General features: G+C 47.7%; 1 protein-coding gene across 4 annotated transcripts in view; it reads right to left on the reverse strand.

Moving 5' to 3' along the window:
• LOC115090693 (patatin-like phospholipase domain-containing protein 2) overlaps positions 1-19,364 on the reverse strand; it is a 124,956-nt gene that overhangs the window by 12,691 nt on the left and 92,901 nt on the right. For 3 of the 4 annotated variants that reach the window (XM_029600126.1, XM_029600127.1, XM_029600124.1), the window contains one exon: positions 11,104-11,220. The exons of the other annotated variant lie outside the window; for it this stretch is intronic. In XM_029600126.1, coding sequence (XP_029455986.1) covers positions 11,104-11,220 — 117 coding nt within the window. The remainder of the gene's footprint in view (positions 1-11,103; positions 11,221-19,364) is intronic. 4 annotated transcript variants of the gene reach the window in all.

Genomic DNA, 19,364 nt, shown 5'->3' on the forward strand with positions numbered 1-19,364 from the left:
GGGGTCTGAAGGTGGACTCCGCGAGGAAATCCAAAACAAGGTTGAGGTTCCACAAAGGCACAGGCCACTTCAGTGGCGGACGAATATGCTTGACTCCTTGCAGGAAGTGAGAAACATCTGGGTGCATGGCGATGGTCTTGCTATCCCTCCTGGGACCATAGCAAGACAGCGCAGCCACCTGAATCTTGATGGAGCTGAGGGAGAGACCCTTCTGAAGTCCATCCTGCAGGAAATCCAACACAATAGGGATTGTGGTCACATGGGGATTGGTGCCATGAGTGTCGCACCATGCTTCGAATACTCTCCAGATGCGAATGTAGGTGAGGGATGTGGAAAACTTGCAAGCTCGGAGGAGTGTATCAATCACGGGCTCCGAGTAACCTCTTTTCTTCAGTCTAGCCCTCTCAAGGGCCAGACCGTAAGAGAGAATTGAGCTGGATCCTTGTGGAGGATGGGACCTTGACGTAGAAGGTCCCGGAGAGGAGGCAGGGGGAGAGGCTCCCCTGCAAGTAGTCTTCTCATGTCTGCGTACCAGGGTCTTCTTGGCCAATCGGGTGCCACTAGAAGAACTAGGCCCCGGTGTTTCTGAATCTTGTGGATGATGGCGCCCAGCAGAGGCCACGGAGGAAAGGCATATAGCAGAGTCCCTGGAGGCCATGGCTGAACCAGGGCATCGATTCTGTGAGAACGGGTCGCGCTTGCGACTGAAGTATCTGGGTACTTGAGCATTGGACTTGTCCCCCAGTAAATCCATGTCCGGAATCCCCCAGTGATCCACAATCATCTGGAAGGCTGTGGGTGACAGCTGCCACTCTCCCGGATTTAGGCTTTCTCTGCTGAGGAAGTCTGCCGTGGTATTGTCCTTCCCGGCAATGTGGACGGTAGAGATGTCCTGCAGATTCGCCTCTGCCCAGGCCATCAGTGGGGCGATCTCCAGAGATACTTGTCTGCTTCTGGTTCCGCCCTGACGGTTGATGTATGCTGCCGTGGTGGCGTTGTCGGACATCACTCTGACTGCTCTGTTCTTCAGTCTGTGAGCAAATTGAAGGCATGCCAATCGGACTGCCCGGGCCTCTAGACGGTTGATGTTCCATGCTGACTCTTCTCTGTTCCACCGCCCTTGTGCGGTGAGTTCTTTGCAGTGTGCTCCCCAGCCGCTCAGGCTGGCATCTGTGGTGAGCAAAGTCCACATGGGGGAAGACATCTTCGACCCCCTGCTCATGTGGTTGGACTGCAACCACCACCGCAACTGGGTCCGCACTCTGGCTGGCAGATGCAGGTGCGTGGAATAGTTCCGTAGACGGGGGCTCCAGCGAGAGAGCAGGGAATGTTGTAGAGGTCTCATATGGGCCCTCGCCCAAGGCACCACTTCTAGGGTGGATGCCATGAGACCAAGAATCTGCAGATAATCCCAGGCTATGGGCCGACTGGCTCCCATCAAATGCTGGATACGCTGCTGAAGCTTCAACTTTCTCTTGGTAGTGAGACGGACTGTGTCTGCCTGGGTGTCGAACTGTACTCCCAGGTATTCCAGAGACTGGGAAGGCTGTAGGCAGCTCTTGCTGAGGTTGATTACCCAGCCTAAGCTTTCCAGAAGGGCGATTACTCTGTCGGTCGTCCGAAGGCTCTCCTCTCGAGATTTTGCCCTGATCAGCCAGTCGTCTAGGTAGGGATGGACCAGAATTCCTTCCCTCCTGAGTGCCGCTGCTACCACTACGACCACCTTGGTGAATGTCCGTGGTGACGTGGCCAACCCGAAGGGCAGAGCCCGGAATTGGAAGTGGCGTCCCAAAACTTTGAAGCGTAGGTAGCGCTGATGATCCGGATGGATCGGGATATGCAAGTATGCCTCTGACAGGTCTAATGCCGTGAGGAATTCCCCTGGCTGTACTGCAGCCTTGACGGAGCGCAGAGTCTCCATGCGAAACCTCGGTACCCGCAAGTATCGATTGACTGACTTGAGGTCCAGCACAGGCCGAAAAGTGCCCCCTTTCTTGGGTACCATGAAATAAATGGAATAGTGTCCAGAATTCACTTCCCAGGCAGGTACTGGGATGATGGCTTTCAAGGACAGGAGCCTCGCCAGGGTAGCTTCCAATGCTGCCTTCTTGTGTATGGGACAGGAAGATTCCACAAACTTGTCTGGAGGGAGATGATGAAAGTCCAGATAATATCCCTCCCGGATAATGGCGAGTACCCACTGGTCCGACGTAATCTCGACCCATCTGGGGTAGAAGAGGGTTAACCTGCCCCCTATGGCTCCGTCCCCCAGATGAATCGGCGGATTCTCATTGGGAGGTGCGACCGGGACCCGAGCTCGGGCCCGCTCCCCTCTTGCGCTGCTTGGTCCGAAAGGACTGATTCCTGGCCTGAGGGCGCGGTGCCTGGTAGCGACCCCTGTAAGGAACAAAGCGCTGGGATCTCCTGCCCCTGGAGGGCCTTGGAAAGGCGCGCTGGCTCCTTCTAAACCGATCTTCCGGTAGTCTGGGCACTGGAGAGGCACCCCATGTACTGGCCAGTTTATCCAGGTCGCTGCCAAATAGGAAAAGAGCCCTTAAAGGGCAATCTGGTGAGGCGGGTCTTGGAAGGCGCGTCAGCTGACCATCTCCGGATCCAGAGCTGCCTTCTGGCAGCTACGGAGGATGAAATCCCCTTAGCTGTTGTCCAGACTAGGTCAGATGCAGCATCCGTGAGGAACGAAAGAGCTGACTCCATGTCTGCCGCCGGAGCAAGTTGCGGTCCGCAAAGATAGAGCTGCCACCTCAAAGGTCTGTTTCAGAATGGCGTCCAGTCGCCGGTCATGAGGCTCCCTGAGGGCCGTCCCCCCTTCAACTGGAATAGTAGTGCGCTTGACCACAGCGCTAATCAAGGCGTCCACCTGAGGGCACGCCAGCAGGTCCTGGATAGCCGGTGCCAATGGGTACATGCTCGTCAGAGCCCGGCCCCCTTTGAAAGAAGCCACTGGTGCCGCCCATTCTAAATCTATCAGTTGTTGTGCCGCTTGTAAGAATGGAAAATGGCGGGCTGTAGGACAAAGACCTTCCAGCAGGGGGTTCTGCGCGGAGGGCACCGAAGGGCTGGGACCTGTAATACCCAATTCTGCCAGACACTGAGACACCAGGTCGGAGAGATCCTCTTTAGGGAAGAACCGCCTCATGGTCCTATATGGCTCAATCCCTGGGGGAAGGTCCCCCTCGTCCAGGAGTTCGGACTCGTCCGGTGAAACCTCCTGGTGTGACTGATCCGGACTGTCCAGCGGCGGGAGGTCCCGCTCGCGATAAGGGCGTGAGGGTCCAGGAACAGGATCCGCAGGAGCCGCCACCGCAGCAGCCGCCGCAGCCACCGCAGGAACCACAGGAACAGCAGGAACCGCAGGGCCTGGACGGGAAGCCATTTGCATCTGTACGAAGGCATGAGTCCCCTTAAAGAGATCCACCCAGGAAATTGAAGCGGCCTCTAATCGCCGGGGTACAAGATCCCCCGGGATTCCTGATTGGTCGAGACTGCCCCCTAAATCCGGGGTAGCCCCTGGGGAACTGTCAACAAATCGTGGCTGAGACCGGTCCTGGCCTAAGGGTCCCACGGCCTCCTCACATTGGGCACATAGGGAGTCTGGCTCTTCACTGCGCATGGCTCTAAGCTGGCATGCAGAGCAGAGGCCAAGGGCTTTAATGCCTGCAGCAGGCGGTGCCGTCGCTGAAGACGCTGCTGCGTTCGGATCCATTGAAAAATATGCGCTGAACACTTAATACAACAGGCGCGCAATAATAATATGCGGCAGCAATGGGCGCTTAATACAACAGGCGCACAATAATAATAATATGCGGCAGCAATAGGCGCTTAATACAACAGGCGCACAATAATATTAATATGCGGCAGCAAGAGGCGCTTAATACAACGGGCGCACAATAATAACAATACGCGGCAGCAATAGGCGCAATATGTTCTCAGCAATAGGCGGCCGAGAAAACAGCCCAAATGTATGCAATATGCACTCAGCAATATGCAGTTAGCAATACACGCACTATGGCTCTCAATAGAGTCTCCGCAATAGGCGGTCAGCAATACACGCTCAATGGTATTCAATAGGCTTTCAGCAATAGGCGGTTAGCAATATACGCTCAATAGCATTCAATAGGCTTTTCAGCAATAGGCGGTTAGCAATATACGCTCAATAGCATTCAATAGGCTTTCAGCAATATGCTGTTAGCAATATACGCTCAATAGCATTCAATAGGCTTTCAGCAATAGGCGGTTAGCAATATACGCTCAATAGCAGTCAATAGGCTTTCAGCAACAGGCGGTGTAGCAATACCGTTCCTGAACCGGCGGTTAGCAATACACGCCCAGTGGAAATGCTCACAACAATAAGGCAATATACGCACAAGGAGGAATAAACCTGCGCCTATTACCGGCGCCCTACCTGAACGAGGCCCACAAAATGGCGCCCTCCTTGGCGTGCCACGCCCCCGATCCTCTGTTCCTTCGGAGACCCGAAAAACGAGATGGACGCCTCACCTGAACCTCGGCGCTTCTTGGCTGGAACCCAGGCGGTCTCCGGCTGCGGGGAGAGTGGGCAACTACCTTCACCACCGCGTTTGAGGATATGCACCCGCTGCCTTGTCCACGCCGGGACCGAGGCGCCTCGTAAGCCTCACCCGAACATCGCCCGGGGGCTGTGTCCCTGCCGCGATTCGGCCGGACCGAGGACTTAACCTCCGGGGGGACCACGGAAATCACCCCGGGCAGCTCAACTGGGGGAGTGACCTTTGGGTATCACCGCAGGAGCGCGGGGCTCGAAAGTTTTACAGAAAGTAGAAAGTAGAATCTAGAATTATAAGAAAAGAGAAAAAATTAAAGTAGTCTTGGAAAGCACGCTCAACTAGCGTGCAGGCACTCCAAACTGCTTTGGAGATGGAAATTACTGAGTTGCTACGCTTCCTGTGGGGATATATATACCCCCGTGCTGACGTCAGATCCGTCTCCAACTGCTAGCACGCGGATACTATCCCATTCGTTCTGAGTCCATTTGGCTACACGCCAGGAAATAGTCGATTCAGTGTGCTGCGGCAGTCAAAAAAGCAAACCATGTTGGGAATTATTAGAAAGGGAATGGTGAATAAAACGGAAAATGTCATGCCGCCTCTATCACTCCATGGTGAGACCGCACCTTTAATACTGTGTACAATTCTGGTCGCTGCATCTAAAAAAAAAAAAGATATAGTTGCGATGGAGAAGGTACAGAGAAGGTCGACCAAAATGATAAAGGGGATGGAACAGCTCCCCTATGAGGAAAGACTAAAGAGGTTAGGACTGTTCAGCTTGGAGAAGAGACAGCTGAGGGGGGATATGATAGACGTGTTTAAAATCATTAGAGATCTAGAACGGGTAAATGCGAATCGGTTATTTACTCTTTCGGATAATAGGACTAGGGGGCAATCCATGAGAAGTTCTTATATAGAAACATATATAGAAACATAGAAGTGACAGCAGAAGAAGACCAAACGGCCCATCCAGTCTGCCCAGCAAGCCTTCACACCTAATTGTTTTCATACTTATCTGTTACTCTGACCGCTGAAGTCAGGGCCCTTATTGGTAACTTTTTGGTTCCAATTCCCTTCCACCCCCACCATTGATGTAGAGAGCAGTGCTGGAGCTGCATCTAAGTGAAGTAGCTAGCTAATTGGTTTGGGGTAGTAACCGCCGTAATAAGCAAGCTACTGCCACGCTTGTTTACCCTGCCTGTGCAATTCAGTCCTTGTTGGTTGTCTGAATATAAATACTCTTAATTTCATTCCCCCCTGCCATTCAAGCAGTGAACTGCGCTGGATATGTATTCCAAGTGAAGTATCAGGCTTAATTGATTCGGGGTAGTAACCGCCGTAATAAGCAAGCTACACCCATGCTTGTTTACCCAGACTATGTAATTCATTCCTTGTTGGTTGTTGTCTGAATATAAATTGTCTTTTCTTCATTCTCCCTGCCGTTGAAGCAGAGAGCTATGCTGGATATGCATTGAAAATGAAGTATCAGGCTTATTTGGTTTGGGGTAGTAACCGCCGTAACAAGCAAGCTACTCCCCTGCTTTTTTTGAGGATGCAATTCCTTTTTTCCACATTTCCTCTTGCCGTTGAAGCATAGAGCAATGTTGGAGTCGCATTAACTGTGTGTATGTTTATTGAATAAGGATATTAATCTCCAGGTAGTAGCTGTCATTCCCGCAAGCAAGCCACCCCCGAGCCTCTTCTCTTCATTCACATCCTCTAGACTTTATGGATCCACAGTGTTTATCCCACGCCCCTTTGAAATCCTTCACAGTTTTGGTCTTCACCACTTCCTCCGGAAGGGCGTTCCAGGCATCCACCACCCTCTCCGTGAAGAAATACTTCCTGACATTGGTTCGGAGTCTTCCTCCCTGGAGTTTTCACTCAATGCACGATTAAACTCTGGCATTTTTTGCCAGGGGATGTGTTTAGTGCAGTTAGTGTAGCTGGTTTAAAAAAAAAAAAAAAAGGATTGTATATGTTCTTGGAGAAGTCGTCCATTTCCTGCTATTAAGTTGACTTAGAAAACAGCCACTGCTAGTACTAGCAATAGTAACATGGGTTAGACTTAGTTTTTGGGAACTTGCCAGGTTCTTATGGCCTGGATTGGCCACTGTTGGAGACAGGATGCTGAGCTTGATGGACCCTTGGTCTGACCCAGTATGGCATGTTCTTATACTCTTCTTATACACCAAGCAATAAATTCAGCTGCTCTAGCAAAGATGTGAGCACCGATGGAATCTGCTCCGGTCATGGGGGCAGCCCCAATGGGGCCAATGGCTTGATGCATTGTAGGGCTCTGCCAACTGCCAACTGCACTCGGTGCTCAAACTCCTCCTCAAATGCTAACGTCAGAAGAACAGCGTGAAGAGGAGGAGATGAAACCAGATCCCTGTCGGAGCCAGAGGGGGATCGGTGGCCATCACCGGACCTGGTGGGGATTGCCTCGAGCTCTCAGCCTCAATGAAGGCTGATGCCTCCTTGAGCTGGGGCCGCTTGTTTGGTGCTGGTGCCTTCCCGAGCTTGGAGCCATGGGAAGATGGCAACGCTTTCTTGATTTCCCCTCATGCTCGGCCCGGTCCTTCCGCGGAGCAGAGGGAGACGGCAAGTATCCGAACCTGGAACGGGAAAAGACAGAAAGCAGATGATCTTCTGTGCCCAGTTCCACCTGCGAACCCAGGGAAGATAATGCAGGAGCTTGGGTCGCCGAGACTTCAAGTCCCTTGGTGTTGATGCCCCCAATGCCGAAGTCGAGAGTTCAGACTTTTTGGCACAAAAAAACATTTCCATCTTGTTGATGGCGCACGCGACAGCCCTTAGGAGTCATCTGGGCACAGAAAGCACAACCCCGGATGTCGAGCGATGCCCTTAGGTACAATGGTCATAGCCCAGGGGCACTGGGGACATTGTCGAAAACAGGATGCCGCTATCGGAAAAAAATGCGGTGCGCAGCCTATGACTGGCGGACATCGGAAAGCAGCACAGTCTGGAATCGACCGTGAAGAACACAAAAACTTACCACAATGTCTGATAAATAATCCCAGGAGATTGGAGGGATCCAGTGTGACCCAAAAAACGGGAATAAAACAGTTTTGCAAAACGTTTAGCACGAGCTCCACAGTCACGATACAAAAGCTTCGTGGAAAAAGAGAGACTGAAGAGGGATCCCAAGTGGATACTGGCATGCTGAGCATGATCAGCGTTCCAGTCAAAGTTTCTAGAAGTTTTGACAAATGTTTTCAGTGCCAAGACACCTCCTGGGATCCAAGTTTGCGTACTAGCGTGGAGTATGTGAGTGTCCTTCTTACCTCTTTGAATATTTTTCTTCTTTCAAAATGCCGCACTCGGCCCGAAAACGGAGGGCGAGAGAGCGAGATGGCTCGGCCGCTCTCCCCCTAAAACCTTTGATTGGCCCGATGGAAGCTCACGTCCGAAGAGTAGCTTTTGCTTCAACTCTGGGAGCTGGCTTGCTGGAGGTGGGTCGGGGGGGAAGTCTAGCCTGACCACCTCCTTAGGCTTTCGGCATCTCTGTCCCGAGAGGTGCGGTCTGCCCCTGTAAATCCAGCAGGAGCACGAATGCAATCCCAGCAGTGAGATCTGGAGCCGTTGGAAGATGTGGGCGGTGACCGCTCAAGTGCTGAGCCTGGGGGACTGCAGAAAGACACTTCAGCATTGCAGAAGATCATGGAGGAAACAGAGGAGGTTGTTGTCAGTGTTGCAGCACAGCAGGTTTGAGGTGATCGGACTGAGTTCCTAAATTTCAGCCAGTGGAACTGGTAAGACCTACTACGTTCAGCCTAGAGGTTATCTGGGAAGCTATTCAGACTTTAAATACAAATATAATGGTGCAGTTAAATCCACTTTTTGAAAATGTGAAGATTGTGGAGTCTCAATTAACAACAGTGGAGAAAGAATTCAGTGAAAATAAGAAAATGTTGGAAATTGTTAAAACAAGATTTGAAAGTACTTTTACTTTACAACAAGCATTAAGTAAGGAAAATCAGTCTTTCCAACTTAAACTTGAAAATATGGAGAACCAAATTAGAGAAAAAAAATTTTGATGTATTAACTTTTCTAAATTTCTGCATGTTTTTCCCAAAGATATGTGGAAAAGATATTTAACGGAAATACTTAAGATCACTGAACAGACTCTTCCCCTAGTTTCAAGGGTATATTATATTCCATTCTTTAAGAAAAGATCCTTGGATAAGGATTATATGCAAATTCTCTCTCCAATAGAAACCCCAAAGCTGGACATTTCTGAAGAAAACCTGGCTACACCAGCTACACTAATTGTTTCTTTCCTGCTTGAGTCAGACAGAGATTGGGTTTTAAAGAAGTATTTCAAACATCGTACGGAGCACTTTCTAAATAATAGAGTGCAAATATTTCCTGATTTGGCCAGGTCCACGCAGACGAGAAGGCGATAATTCCTTTTGATGAAACCCCACGTTTTGGAACTGGGGAGTTTTTCCTGCTTAAATTTCCTTATAAATGTATGGTCAAAATGTTAGGGGCTTCATACATTTTCTATCAACCCTCTCAATTTTCATCTTTTTTTATCTAATAAACCAGGAAATTCAGCTTGTCTCCTCACCTGTTTAATAGCTGAACACTTATGTTAGCAACTAGGCCGCCAAAAAAAAAAAAAAAAAAAGCTACTTATAAGCTAGTTTTTCTGCTGGAATTGTAGTATACTACACCACCGAGGTGTACAATTGGATCTCTCTATACGTGGACTTTAGAAGCATATAATCATGATAATCTTTAAAAAAAATTTTTTCTTAAATATTCCAATGTTCTTGTGGAGAAATGCATTGCAGTTCAAGATGTATTCTTGGAATATAAGAATTAAAAAAAAAAACCAAAAAACGCTTTTCAGTGCTGGGCTCCATCAGATGTCACCCATGTGTGAGGACTATCATCTTTGCTTGTCCTAGGTGAAGGAAAGATCTCCTCCTCAACTGAGTCACACGAGTCAAATCAGTAACAATCCTTATTAGATTCTTGAGCAAAAGTGGTAAGTATTGTTCTCATTGAAATATTCTGGGAATCTTCTAAAAAGCAGTCAAGTCAACATTTATCAGTAATCACACCAAGACATCCATTTCTCCCTCTACTTCATTAATATTACGTTTCATTCCAAGAATATAATAGCTTTAAGAAAGTGCATTATCTTGAAAGATCTTCAAAACGTCTTTTACATACTTTCTAAACAGCTCATATACAGACAGTGAGACGTAGGAAAATTAAGCAGCTGTAGATTTTTTGACCTGACCACATTTTCCAAGGACTCTTACTTAAGAAGCAGCAAATTGTCTCCAATGTTTGCCACCCCAAAGCTTGTATTGTAGACACTTGGCTTGCCATAGCAGAAACATGACCCTCAATCTCCCCCATTCTCTGCTCAAGTTCATATAATCTGGAGAAATTTCATAAGGAAAAGTTACACAGGTGATTTCAGTGCATATAACCATGGACAAAATGTCTAGGACTAGTCAGATTAACTGATGGCTTCTCTATCTCCAATTTTCCTACACCTCAGGGTGGGGACACAGCCTTCGGTACCAGAAGTCCCTTCATGACTTGGGAATCCAAGTTGGCTACTCCTTCAAATAGCTTGGTGCTAGACCCCACTGTCTTCCAGAGCAGAACAGATTCTTCTTCGTGATGAAAGAAACTTTCAGAACTCTCATTGATTTGCTCAGGTCATCCTCCAGCCCTCACATCCAGCGACTTACTCTCCTCTGGACTCTGGCCCAGGGTCACATACTTTTTCCTATCAATGGCCTTGCCAATATACCTGGCATTAGGACAGGTATATTCCCAGGGGCGGAATCATTTTCAGTAGTGGAATTGGTGTGGGAGTGGGAGGTTCTAACACCAGGGATTAGGAAGATAACTGCTTCCCACCTCTGGTTCTCTCCATCTGTAATCGGGCACTGAACATAAGCATCAATAGGCTCCCTAGTCACCATGGATATAGAAAAGGAAGCAGCATATTTCCTTTTTCTCTTCTCAGTTTAGAAGGTAAAAAATACAAAGTAAAAGATATAGGAAAAAGAATAGTCCTACGAAAGGGAACTCAAATCAGCATCTGTATCTGGTGGCCATCTTGAAACTGTCCCCCATAAATAAAATATATTTTACTATCCTGGCTTCTGTCCAACAAAATAAAATGTCAATATTGGCCCAGAAAATAAGTTCCCCCCCCCCCCCCACTGATTTTAGCCAGTTTTTGTTTTAATAGAACAAATTCCCAGAAAAAAAAAATGTTATAAACACTGAAAATGAAGGTCCCTAACTATGTTGCATATAACCACACCTATAAAAACATTAAGAATTGTCTCTATGAAGTAGCAGGATGATCCTGTATATATGGTTATTTGATTTAAAACGTTACACAGCAAGATCACATCCTATGGACACGTTTTTGCGATCTGTTCTTTTACTTGTACAAATATGTTTATGGACATAGCACACACATTTTGTTTTGCATTTTGAAAACAAAAAATCCATCACAAGAAACTCAACATCTCAATAGCCATCCATGACTTACCAAGGTGGAAAGATAAACCTCTTCTTTGCTCGAGAAAAAACAGCACTTACAACCACTTGCATCTGTTCCTGCATCCAACGAACATCGTCAGGGATATTGGGGAACCAATCAACCAACCTACAGCCATTACAAAAGCATTAATCATTTTACTGCACAACCAAAATTATAGTTTATAGTTCCATTTATAGAAGTCACCTGGGTGGTAGAGAGAGGTGGGGCAGAATTGTGGAACCTAGTTTTAGAAGAAAGTGGGACAAGAACCAGAATGAAAAAAAAAGTGAAGTAGGAGTGCACACCATAACATTTGACAGGAGAGAAGAGGGGCAGACTGAAATTTGATGGAAAGATCCTGATTGCGAGATTTTTCTGGAACATAAGATATGCCATATTAGGTCAGACCAAGGTTGATCAAGCCCAGCATCCTGTCTATGATAGTAGCCAGTTCAGATCACAAGTACCCAGCAGATCCCAGAAAGTACATCTAGCTTTTTCATCTCTTCTCTCTAGCCATGTTAAGATTTGTAATGCTCTTGTGAATACAAAATACAGAACTACAAATCCCAGAATATAAATATGAATGGGATTTAAATTTCAAGCAACTTAAGACTTTTTTTTTCTTTTCAGAGTCAATGGAAGTCAAAGATCTATCATAGACCAGATTAAGTTCTAAGAATGTGTTCTATTCTCAAATAAAATTCTGACTAGCTTAATTTTCCACCAACTGGAGCAGAAAATTGAGGGATCAAGCCATAATTAGCTTGTTATATTAGATTAGTTTTAACCACACTACAATCAATATTGGCATAAACAAACATATGGCTGAAAACAAATAAGAATGGTCATATATGCCCATGGAACCATGGACAAAAACCAGACATGTTCTGTAACTAAAGAAATATCCCTAATAGATTTGCTTTGTTTCTGTATCAGGAATCTCTGAGGCTCACTAATAATGTTAAGAAAAGTTGTATAAAAATATATGTTTTAAATAAAATACTGTGATAACAGAATCAAACTAGCAGCTGGTTCTTTCTGGTAGGCTGAAAGATTTGGAATTAGAAATCCTATCCGAAACACAAGCGCTCACATAGCCTTATGTTTGGCAGGCTATACAGAGTACCAAAGAGGCCAGATGATTGGACAATGGCCACACAAGTATTGCTGGCTATTTAGATGATTACAGAGCCTTGTGGTTAGGCATGGGAAAGGAAGGTGGCTGGAGGGAACTATGTGGGGATCTTGTATGCTTTTCTGCCCAAGATAGTGGAAAACAAAGGAGGTGGGTCATATTCTGTGGATGGCAGCTGAGATGTATCCTTAGCAATGTAGGAAGAATAACTGGGCAGACTGAATGGGCTGGATGATCTATTTTCGCAATCATTTACTATGTTAGGTGCTTAAGCAATTGTGTGCAGGGAGACTAGATGAATAGCAGCAGTAGAAGCCAGGTCTGCCTGATGAAGGAAGTGGAGAGCTCAGTTCTGATCCTGGTAGTGGCATTGTGATACCCATTCCATCTTCTCCCACAATGACCACAGTCATGGGCTTCAGGCTCCAGCATAACAGAATGAGGCTGAGCGCTAAACTTTCGGTGCATTCCGCACCACTATTGTCCCTAATTTGTGCTACACAGCAGCATTAACTTTCCAAATTATTTTTTATTACTGTTTCCTACTTACTTTATGGTTTACTTGGAGTGCCCTTGCCTATATTTTATCAGTTTTGCTCCCTTACTATTTTGGTCAAGTATCTCATTTTTTTCCAGATTGATTCAGGTGGATTCACTTTTTGGTTTGTTCATTCCTGGAATGGAAGAGTCCATTTTCCAGTTCTTGGATTACAAATTGTGGGCCTGACATCAGTTTCTTCCTCTGAAATGACAGGAATGTTTCTGTAGGTGGTACAGTTTTGTTTATCATTAGTCTATTTGGTACAGTAGTTGCAGAAGAAGTTGTTGAAGAAAAGAAAATTAGTTCTTACCTGTTAATTTTCGTTCCTGTAGTACTAAGGATCAGTCCAGACCGCTGGGTTGTGTCTCCCTTCCAGTACCCCCCTCTTAGTCCAGTGTGCCACCTGTGATCCTTCAGTATAATAAATATCAAAGCAGAAAGAAAAACCTTAACAACCAATGGCCAGACCAACAAATCAATTTGAATAATAAACCGTGAAAAAACTATGGAGTGCTGACTTGAACATTTCTTGTTGAACCATTACGATATCATAATATTCTGCAGAAAAAATGATGAGAAACATCGAGCAGACTCTCCAGAACAGAATACCCCGGGTGGGCATCTGGACTGATCCTTGGTACTACAGGAATGAAAATTAGCAGGTAAGAACAATTTTCCTTTCCCTGTATGTACCAGGATCAGTCCAGACTGCTGTGATGTACCCAAGCTGCCCTAAATGGGATGGGACCCGGATAGTCCCGCTCGAAGCACACTGCTGCCAAAAAAGTCGACATCCGGAGCACGGACGTCCAAACGGTAATGCTTAGCAAAAGTACGAAAGGACTTCCAAGTAGCCGCTCGGCAAATCTCCTGTGGTGAAACACACTGGCTCTCTGCCCAGGATGCCACCTGTGACCAGATCGAATGAGCTTTCAGACCATCCGGCACCAGCCGTCCGTGACATAGGTAAGCCGAAGCTATAGCTTCCTTCAACCAACGGGCAATGGTAGTCTTAGATGCCTGATATCCTCTCTTAGAACCGCTCCATAAGACAAAAAGATGATCCGACAACTGAAAATCATTAGTCGCCTCCAAATACCGAAGGAGGACCAGTCGGACATCCAATTTCCGCAAATCATGAGCGTGAGGAGAGTTCCGATCTAGATCTGGGAAAGCTGGCAACTCCACCGATTGATTCAGAAGAAAAGCAGACACGACCTTCGGTAGAAATGAGGGTACGGTTCTAAGCGATATCCTAGACTCCGAAATCCGCAAGAACAATTCCCTGCAGGATAACGCCTGAAGTTCAAATATTCGCCTGGTCGAACAAACAGCCACGAGAAAAACAAACAGTCTTGAGTGTTAAATTCTTTAATGTGGTCCGCTTAATAGGCTCAAACTCCGGAGTACCAGATTCAGACTCCAAGAAGAACAGACTGGACGAACCGGAGGATTAAGATGCTTGGTACCCCTCAAAAACTGGGCCACATTCGGGTGGGTCGCCAGAGACGCACCATCAACTTTCCCTCTTAAAGGGGCGACTTGAGAAAATCTGCTTGCATGTTGTCCATGCCGGCTATGTGAGACGCTGCTAACAGAGTCAGATTGCTTTCCGCCCATGCCATCAGCTCGTCTGCTTCCTCGGCCATCAGCCAACTTCGCGTGCCCCCTTGACGATTGATATATGCCACAGTCGTCGCATTATCGGACAGAATTCGTACAGACTGGTGTCGGATGAGCAGGAGAAACGCCTGTAGGGCGAGGAGTACTGGTCTGGTTTCCAAACTATTTATGGACCACTTCGCCTCCTGACATGTCCATGGACCTTGCGCCGACCGTGACTGGAAAACTGCACCCCAACCGGAGAGGCTGGCATCTGTCGTCACAATAACCCACTGGGGGTTCTCCAGGTCTACTCCGCGCAACAAATGTTCGGGATCCAACCACCACTGTAGGCTGGACCTGGAGGGGTCCATGAGCTGCAAGGGTAAATGAAACTCTTGTGACTTGGGATCCCAGCGGGAAAGTAACGCCCTCTGCAAAGGTCTCATATGAGCAAAAGCCTAGGGGACGAATTCCAAAGTAGATGCCATAGAGCCAAGAACTTGCAAATAGTTCCACACTTTGGGAATTGAGAGGGCCAACAACCGCTGGATCTGAGCCATCAGTTTGTCTATCTGCTCCTGCTGGAGAAAAACCTTGCCGATAGCTGTGTCGAACCGGGCTCCTAAGAAGTCCAACATTTGGGACAGAATCAAGTGGCTCTTGGAGAAGTTGACGATCCAGCTGAGAGATTGAAAATGCTGCAAGACTGAATGCACCGCTTTCGTGCAAAGTTCTTCTGACTTCGCCCGAATGAGCCAGTTGTCCAAATATGGATGAAACAAGACCCCCTTCTCTCCTGAAGGCCGCTGCCACCACTACCATCACCTTGGTGAAGACGCGGGGAGCAGTTGCTAACCTGAATGGAAGCACTTGGAACTGGTAATGCTCGCCCCTGATCATAAACCACAGAAACCTCTTATGTGAAGGTAAGCCTCCGTCAGATCCAATGAGGCCAAAAATTCTCCTTTGTGGACAGCCGCAATGACTGACCTCAAAGTCTCCATGCGAAAACGAGGCATCCGAAGTGCCCTGTTCACTTTCTTCAGGCCTAAGATTGAACGGAAGGAACCCTCCTACTTTGGAACCACGAAATAAATGAAGTATCAGCCTGTACGGTACTTGGATGGCGGGACTGGAACAATGGCTCCCAGGACTTTCAAGCGAGACAAGGTTTGGTCTACCACCAGCTGCTTTGCCTGAGATCTGCAAGGGGACACCAGAAAAAGGTCTCTTAGGGTCGAGCAAAATCTAAAGATCTATGATGTTTAGAACCCACTGGTCTGAAGTGATCTTGATCCATTCCTCGCGAAACAGAGAGAGACGACCTCCAATCTCTGGAATGGAGGAATGGGCTGGCGCAACTTCATTGGGCAGACTTATTGCCGGAGAAGCCTTGGGAGACGCCATCGCAAGCTGGCTGCTGGCCTCGAAAAGAATGAGCCCAATTCTGAGATCTCAAGGAGGACAGTCGAGGCGCAAAGGACGGATTTCTGCCTTGACGAAAATGGTGCTGCCCCCAAAAATGACATCGAAAGGAACCGAAGGTCATAGAGGACTTAGGCTTGTCCTCCGGCAGCTTATACACCTTATTGCCCCTAAGGCCTTAATAAGCTGTTCTAGATCATTGCCAAGCAGAAGCTTGCCTGTGAACGGGAAAGAACCCAACTGAGACTTAGAAGAGACATCAGCGGACCAATTTTGTAGCCAGAGAAGCCTCCTGGCTGACACTGCTGTGGACATCATAAGCGATGAGGTGTGGAGGAGATCATATAAGGCATCCGCGGTGTAAGCCACCGCCACACGTTCCGCCTGTTCTGTCTCCGCCAGCGGAAGGTCTTGAGCCGTGAGCATTGCTGCACCCATCGAAGGGTTGCTCTCTGCATGAGAATACTGCAGACAGCCGCTAGAACACCAAGCGCTGACACCTCAAAAATCCACTTAAGAAGGACTTCCAATCATCTATCTTTAAAATCCTTAAGTGCCGCTGCCCCTATTACCGGGATCGTTGTGCACGTAGCGATTGCTGAAACGGCTGCGTCCACTTTAGAGATCTTAAGAAGATCCAATGACTCGTCCGGAAGTGGGTACAGCTTTTCCATCACCCTACTGACCCGCAGGCTGGTGTCCGGGGTGTCCCATTCTCGAATCATACGTTGAAAGAGCATTGGATGAAAAGGAAAAGTGCTAGGAGGAGCCCAAATACCCGACAGCACAGGATCCCCCGAGAAAGACTCAGCTACCGGCTGCAGAGCCTGAATATCCAGTTCCGAAAGGACATGTGGGATAAAAGGTCCAGCTCCTCCCTGCGAAACAAGCGGAGCACCCATGGATCATCCCCTTCTAGCGGAGCGGATTTATCAACATCATCGGATGAGTCCGCTGCAGGAGGATCTGGTGACGCGACATCTGGAAGGTCAGCGAGCGGTGCTGCCATCAGGTCTGTTACCACACGAAGCACTCACCCTAGGAGTGTCTGGACCTTCAGCAGGCTTAGGTACCTTGGGTGGAGAAGGTTTCTGCAAATCCAAATCAGCCTCTGCTTCCATATAGGCTTTGTACAATAAAAGCACAAACTGGGAGGAAAAGGGATGCTGTTGCTTTAAGGCCCCCCCCCCCACTGGGGGGGGGAAGACTTGGGAGGGGAGGAGAATCAGCAAATAGATCCGAAGGCCTCACAGGACTCAAAAGTAGGTATAGAAAGTTGTGGAGGCAAATCTCCTTCCCCCGAGCTGTGTACTATCTGAGAGACAGGAGGAGCCAAAATAGCCGTCGTTCCCGCACTGATCGGGAACGGGGCAGGCCGACGACAGGAAACCTGATGAGCCCTGCCTGCACTTCGTGACCGCGTGGTAAGCGCTAATCTCTCCTCCACAGGCATTTCTAATCGGCCCTCTCCCCCGGGAATACATCAGGAGCAGAGGCCGTTGCGGGAGAGCTGTGCTGCCGGCTCCCTGCAGGCAGAGCACCGTGATCCACGCAGCATTCGCTCGCTGAGGAAACTAAAATTAGATATTTAAAATATCTCCTCTGGAGACCCGGGGATGCCTGCTGACTCATTCCCCCCCCCCAAAAAAGCTTTTAATCAACCAGGAGAAAGAGTAAAAAACTTCCCTGGCTCTGAGCAATTCGACAGGGGCTTCCACCAGAGGAATGTGCACGTCTCTGGGCTGTTAGGGGGAGGGACCGGCCTACCAGTTAATCCCCCTATTCACCAGGTTAACAGGAAAACACTCTGGGAAACCAGGCTCTTGGGGCAAGAAAACCCCAGCCGTGCCTTTACCACTTTTTTTACTCCTATTTTATTATATATATATATATATCATAATAAATATATAAAAATATATATTTATTTTTTATATATTTATGTTATATATATATATATATATTTTATTTTTTTTTTGTAAGTTGTTGATCTAGCCAAGATCAGAACAGATACCTCAGTTCTAAACTGAAAATAACAAATCTATTTTAAAAGCTGCTGTATTTTTATTTTTTATTGGATCAGGACCGCAGGTTCTGTCATCCTTCATCTGCTGGAGTCAGAGAAATACTGAAGGATCACAGGTGGCACACCTGACTAAGAGGGGGTGCCTTTTCAGTTTCTTTCTCTGACTCCATCTGCTGGAAGGGAGACACAACCCAGGGGTCTGGACTGATCCTGGTACATACAGGGAACTGATTTTGTGGTTGAAATTTTAAAAAGTAAATTATTCAAAAGTAACTAGTAAGAGGATATAAATCTTGACTTTACATCAGTTCACATGATGAAAAATCAGTTAACGGTTCAGGCCGATGCAATACCTTGCGCTGGCTGCAGCGCACGGCTCAACCCACAACTGGTCGTGGGTCCATAACCCCTGATGCCAAATGGGGATTAACGTGTCCAAAACGCATGTTCAATTGTGCACGTAGGTAATAGCGCTCATCACATGCAAATGCATGTTGAGACTATTATCTATTCCCCCCATGCAAAAAAAAAAAAAAAAAAGAAGTGTGCGCCTGACGCACACATTTTTACTCACTAAAATGTTCAGAAAAGCAGTATTTACACTGGCAATATTAAGTTTGAGTAGCTAAAAAATTAGAATGTCTAGGGGAAAAAAAAAAAAAAAAAGATGCCGGTCAGGTTAGGAAAATTGAGTGTCCATTTCCCTAACCGGCTAAAAGCCACCTCTCCCGGGTGCCCACTGCTGAGGCGGTGCTAGAAGCGCAATTTCCCCTAGCGCCTCCTTTTTACCGTGGCACCAGATTTAAACACTAAATTGGGCGCCCGGGAGAGGTGCCCGGCATGCATTAAGGGAACAGGTGCTTAATCATGAGTGCCCGTTTAATGCGCACCAATACTGTGTATATACTGTAACAAAATAGCCTAGGAGGAATAGCCTAGTGCAGGGGTCAGGAACCTATGGCTCGGGAGCCAGATATGGCTCTTTTGATGGCTGCATCTGGCTCGCAGACAAATCTTTAATAAAAAAAGTAAAAATCTGACAAAATCCCCCACCCTCCTGACGCCCCCCAAGACCTCCAAAATTAATTTACTACAACCCCCACCCTCCTGACCCCCCCCAAGACCTGCCAAAAGTCCCTGGTGGTCCAGCGGGGGTCCGGGAGCGATCTCCTGGACTTGGGCTGTCGGCTGCCAGTAGTCAAAATGGCGCCGACGGCCCTTTGCCTTCACTATGTTACTGGGGCTACCGCCGCCATTGGTCGACCCCAGTGACATAGTGAGGGCAAAGGGCCGTCGGCGCCATTTTGACTACTGGCAGCCGACAGCCCAAGTCCAGGAGATCGCTCCCGGACCCCCGCTGGACCACCAGGGACTTTTGGCAGGTCTTGGGGGGGGTCAGGAGGGTGGGGGTTGTAGTAAATTAATTTTGGAGGTCTTGGGGGAGTCAGGAGGGTGGGGGTTTGTAGTTAGTATGGCTCTCACGGAATTACATTTTAAAATATGTGGCCTTCATGGGTCTCTCAGCCAAAAGGTTCCCG

Source organism: Rhinatrema bivittatum, chromosome 4, assembly GCF_901001135.1.
Source record: "Rhinatrema bivittatum chromosome 4, aRhiBiv1.1, whole genome shotgun sequence".
Taxonomy (NCBI): Eukaryota; Metazoa; Chordata; class Amphibia; order Gymnophiona; family Rhinatrematidae; genus Rhinatrema; species Rhinatrema bivittatum.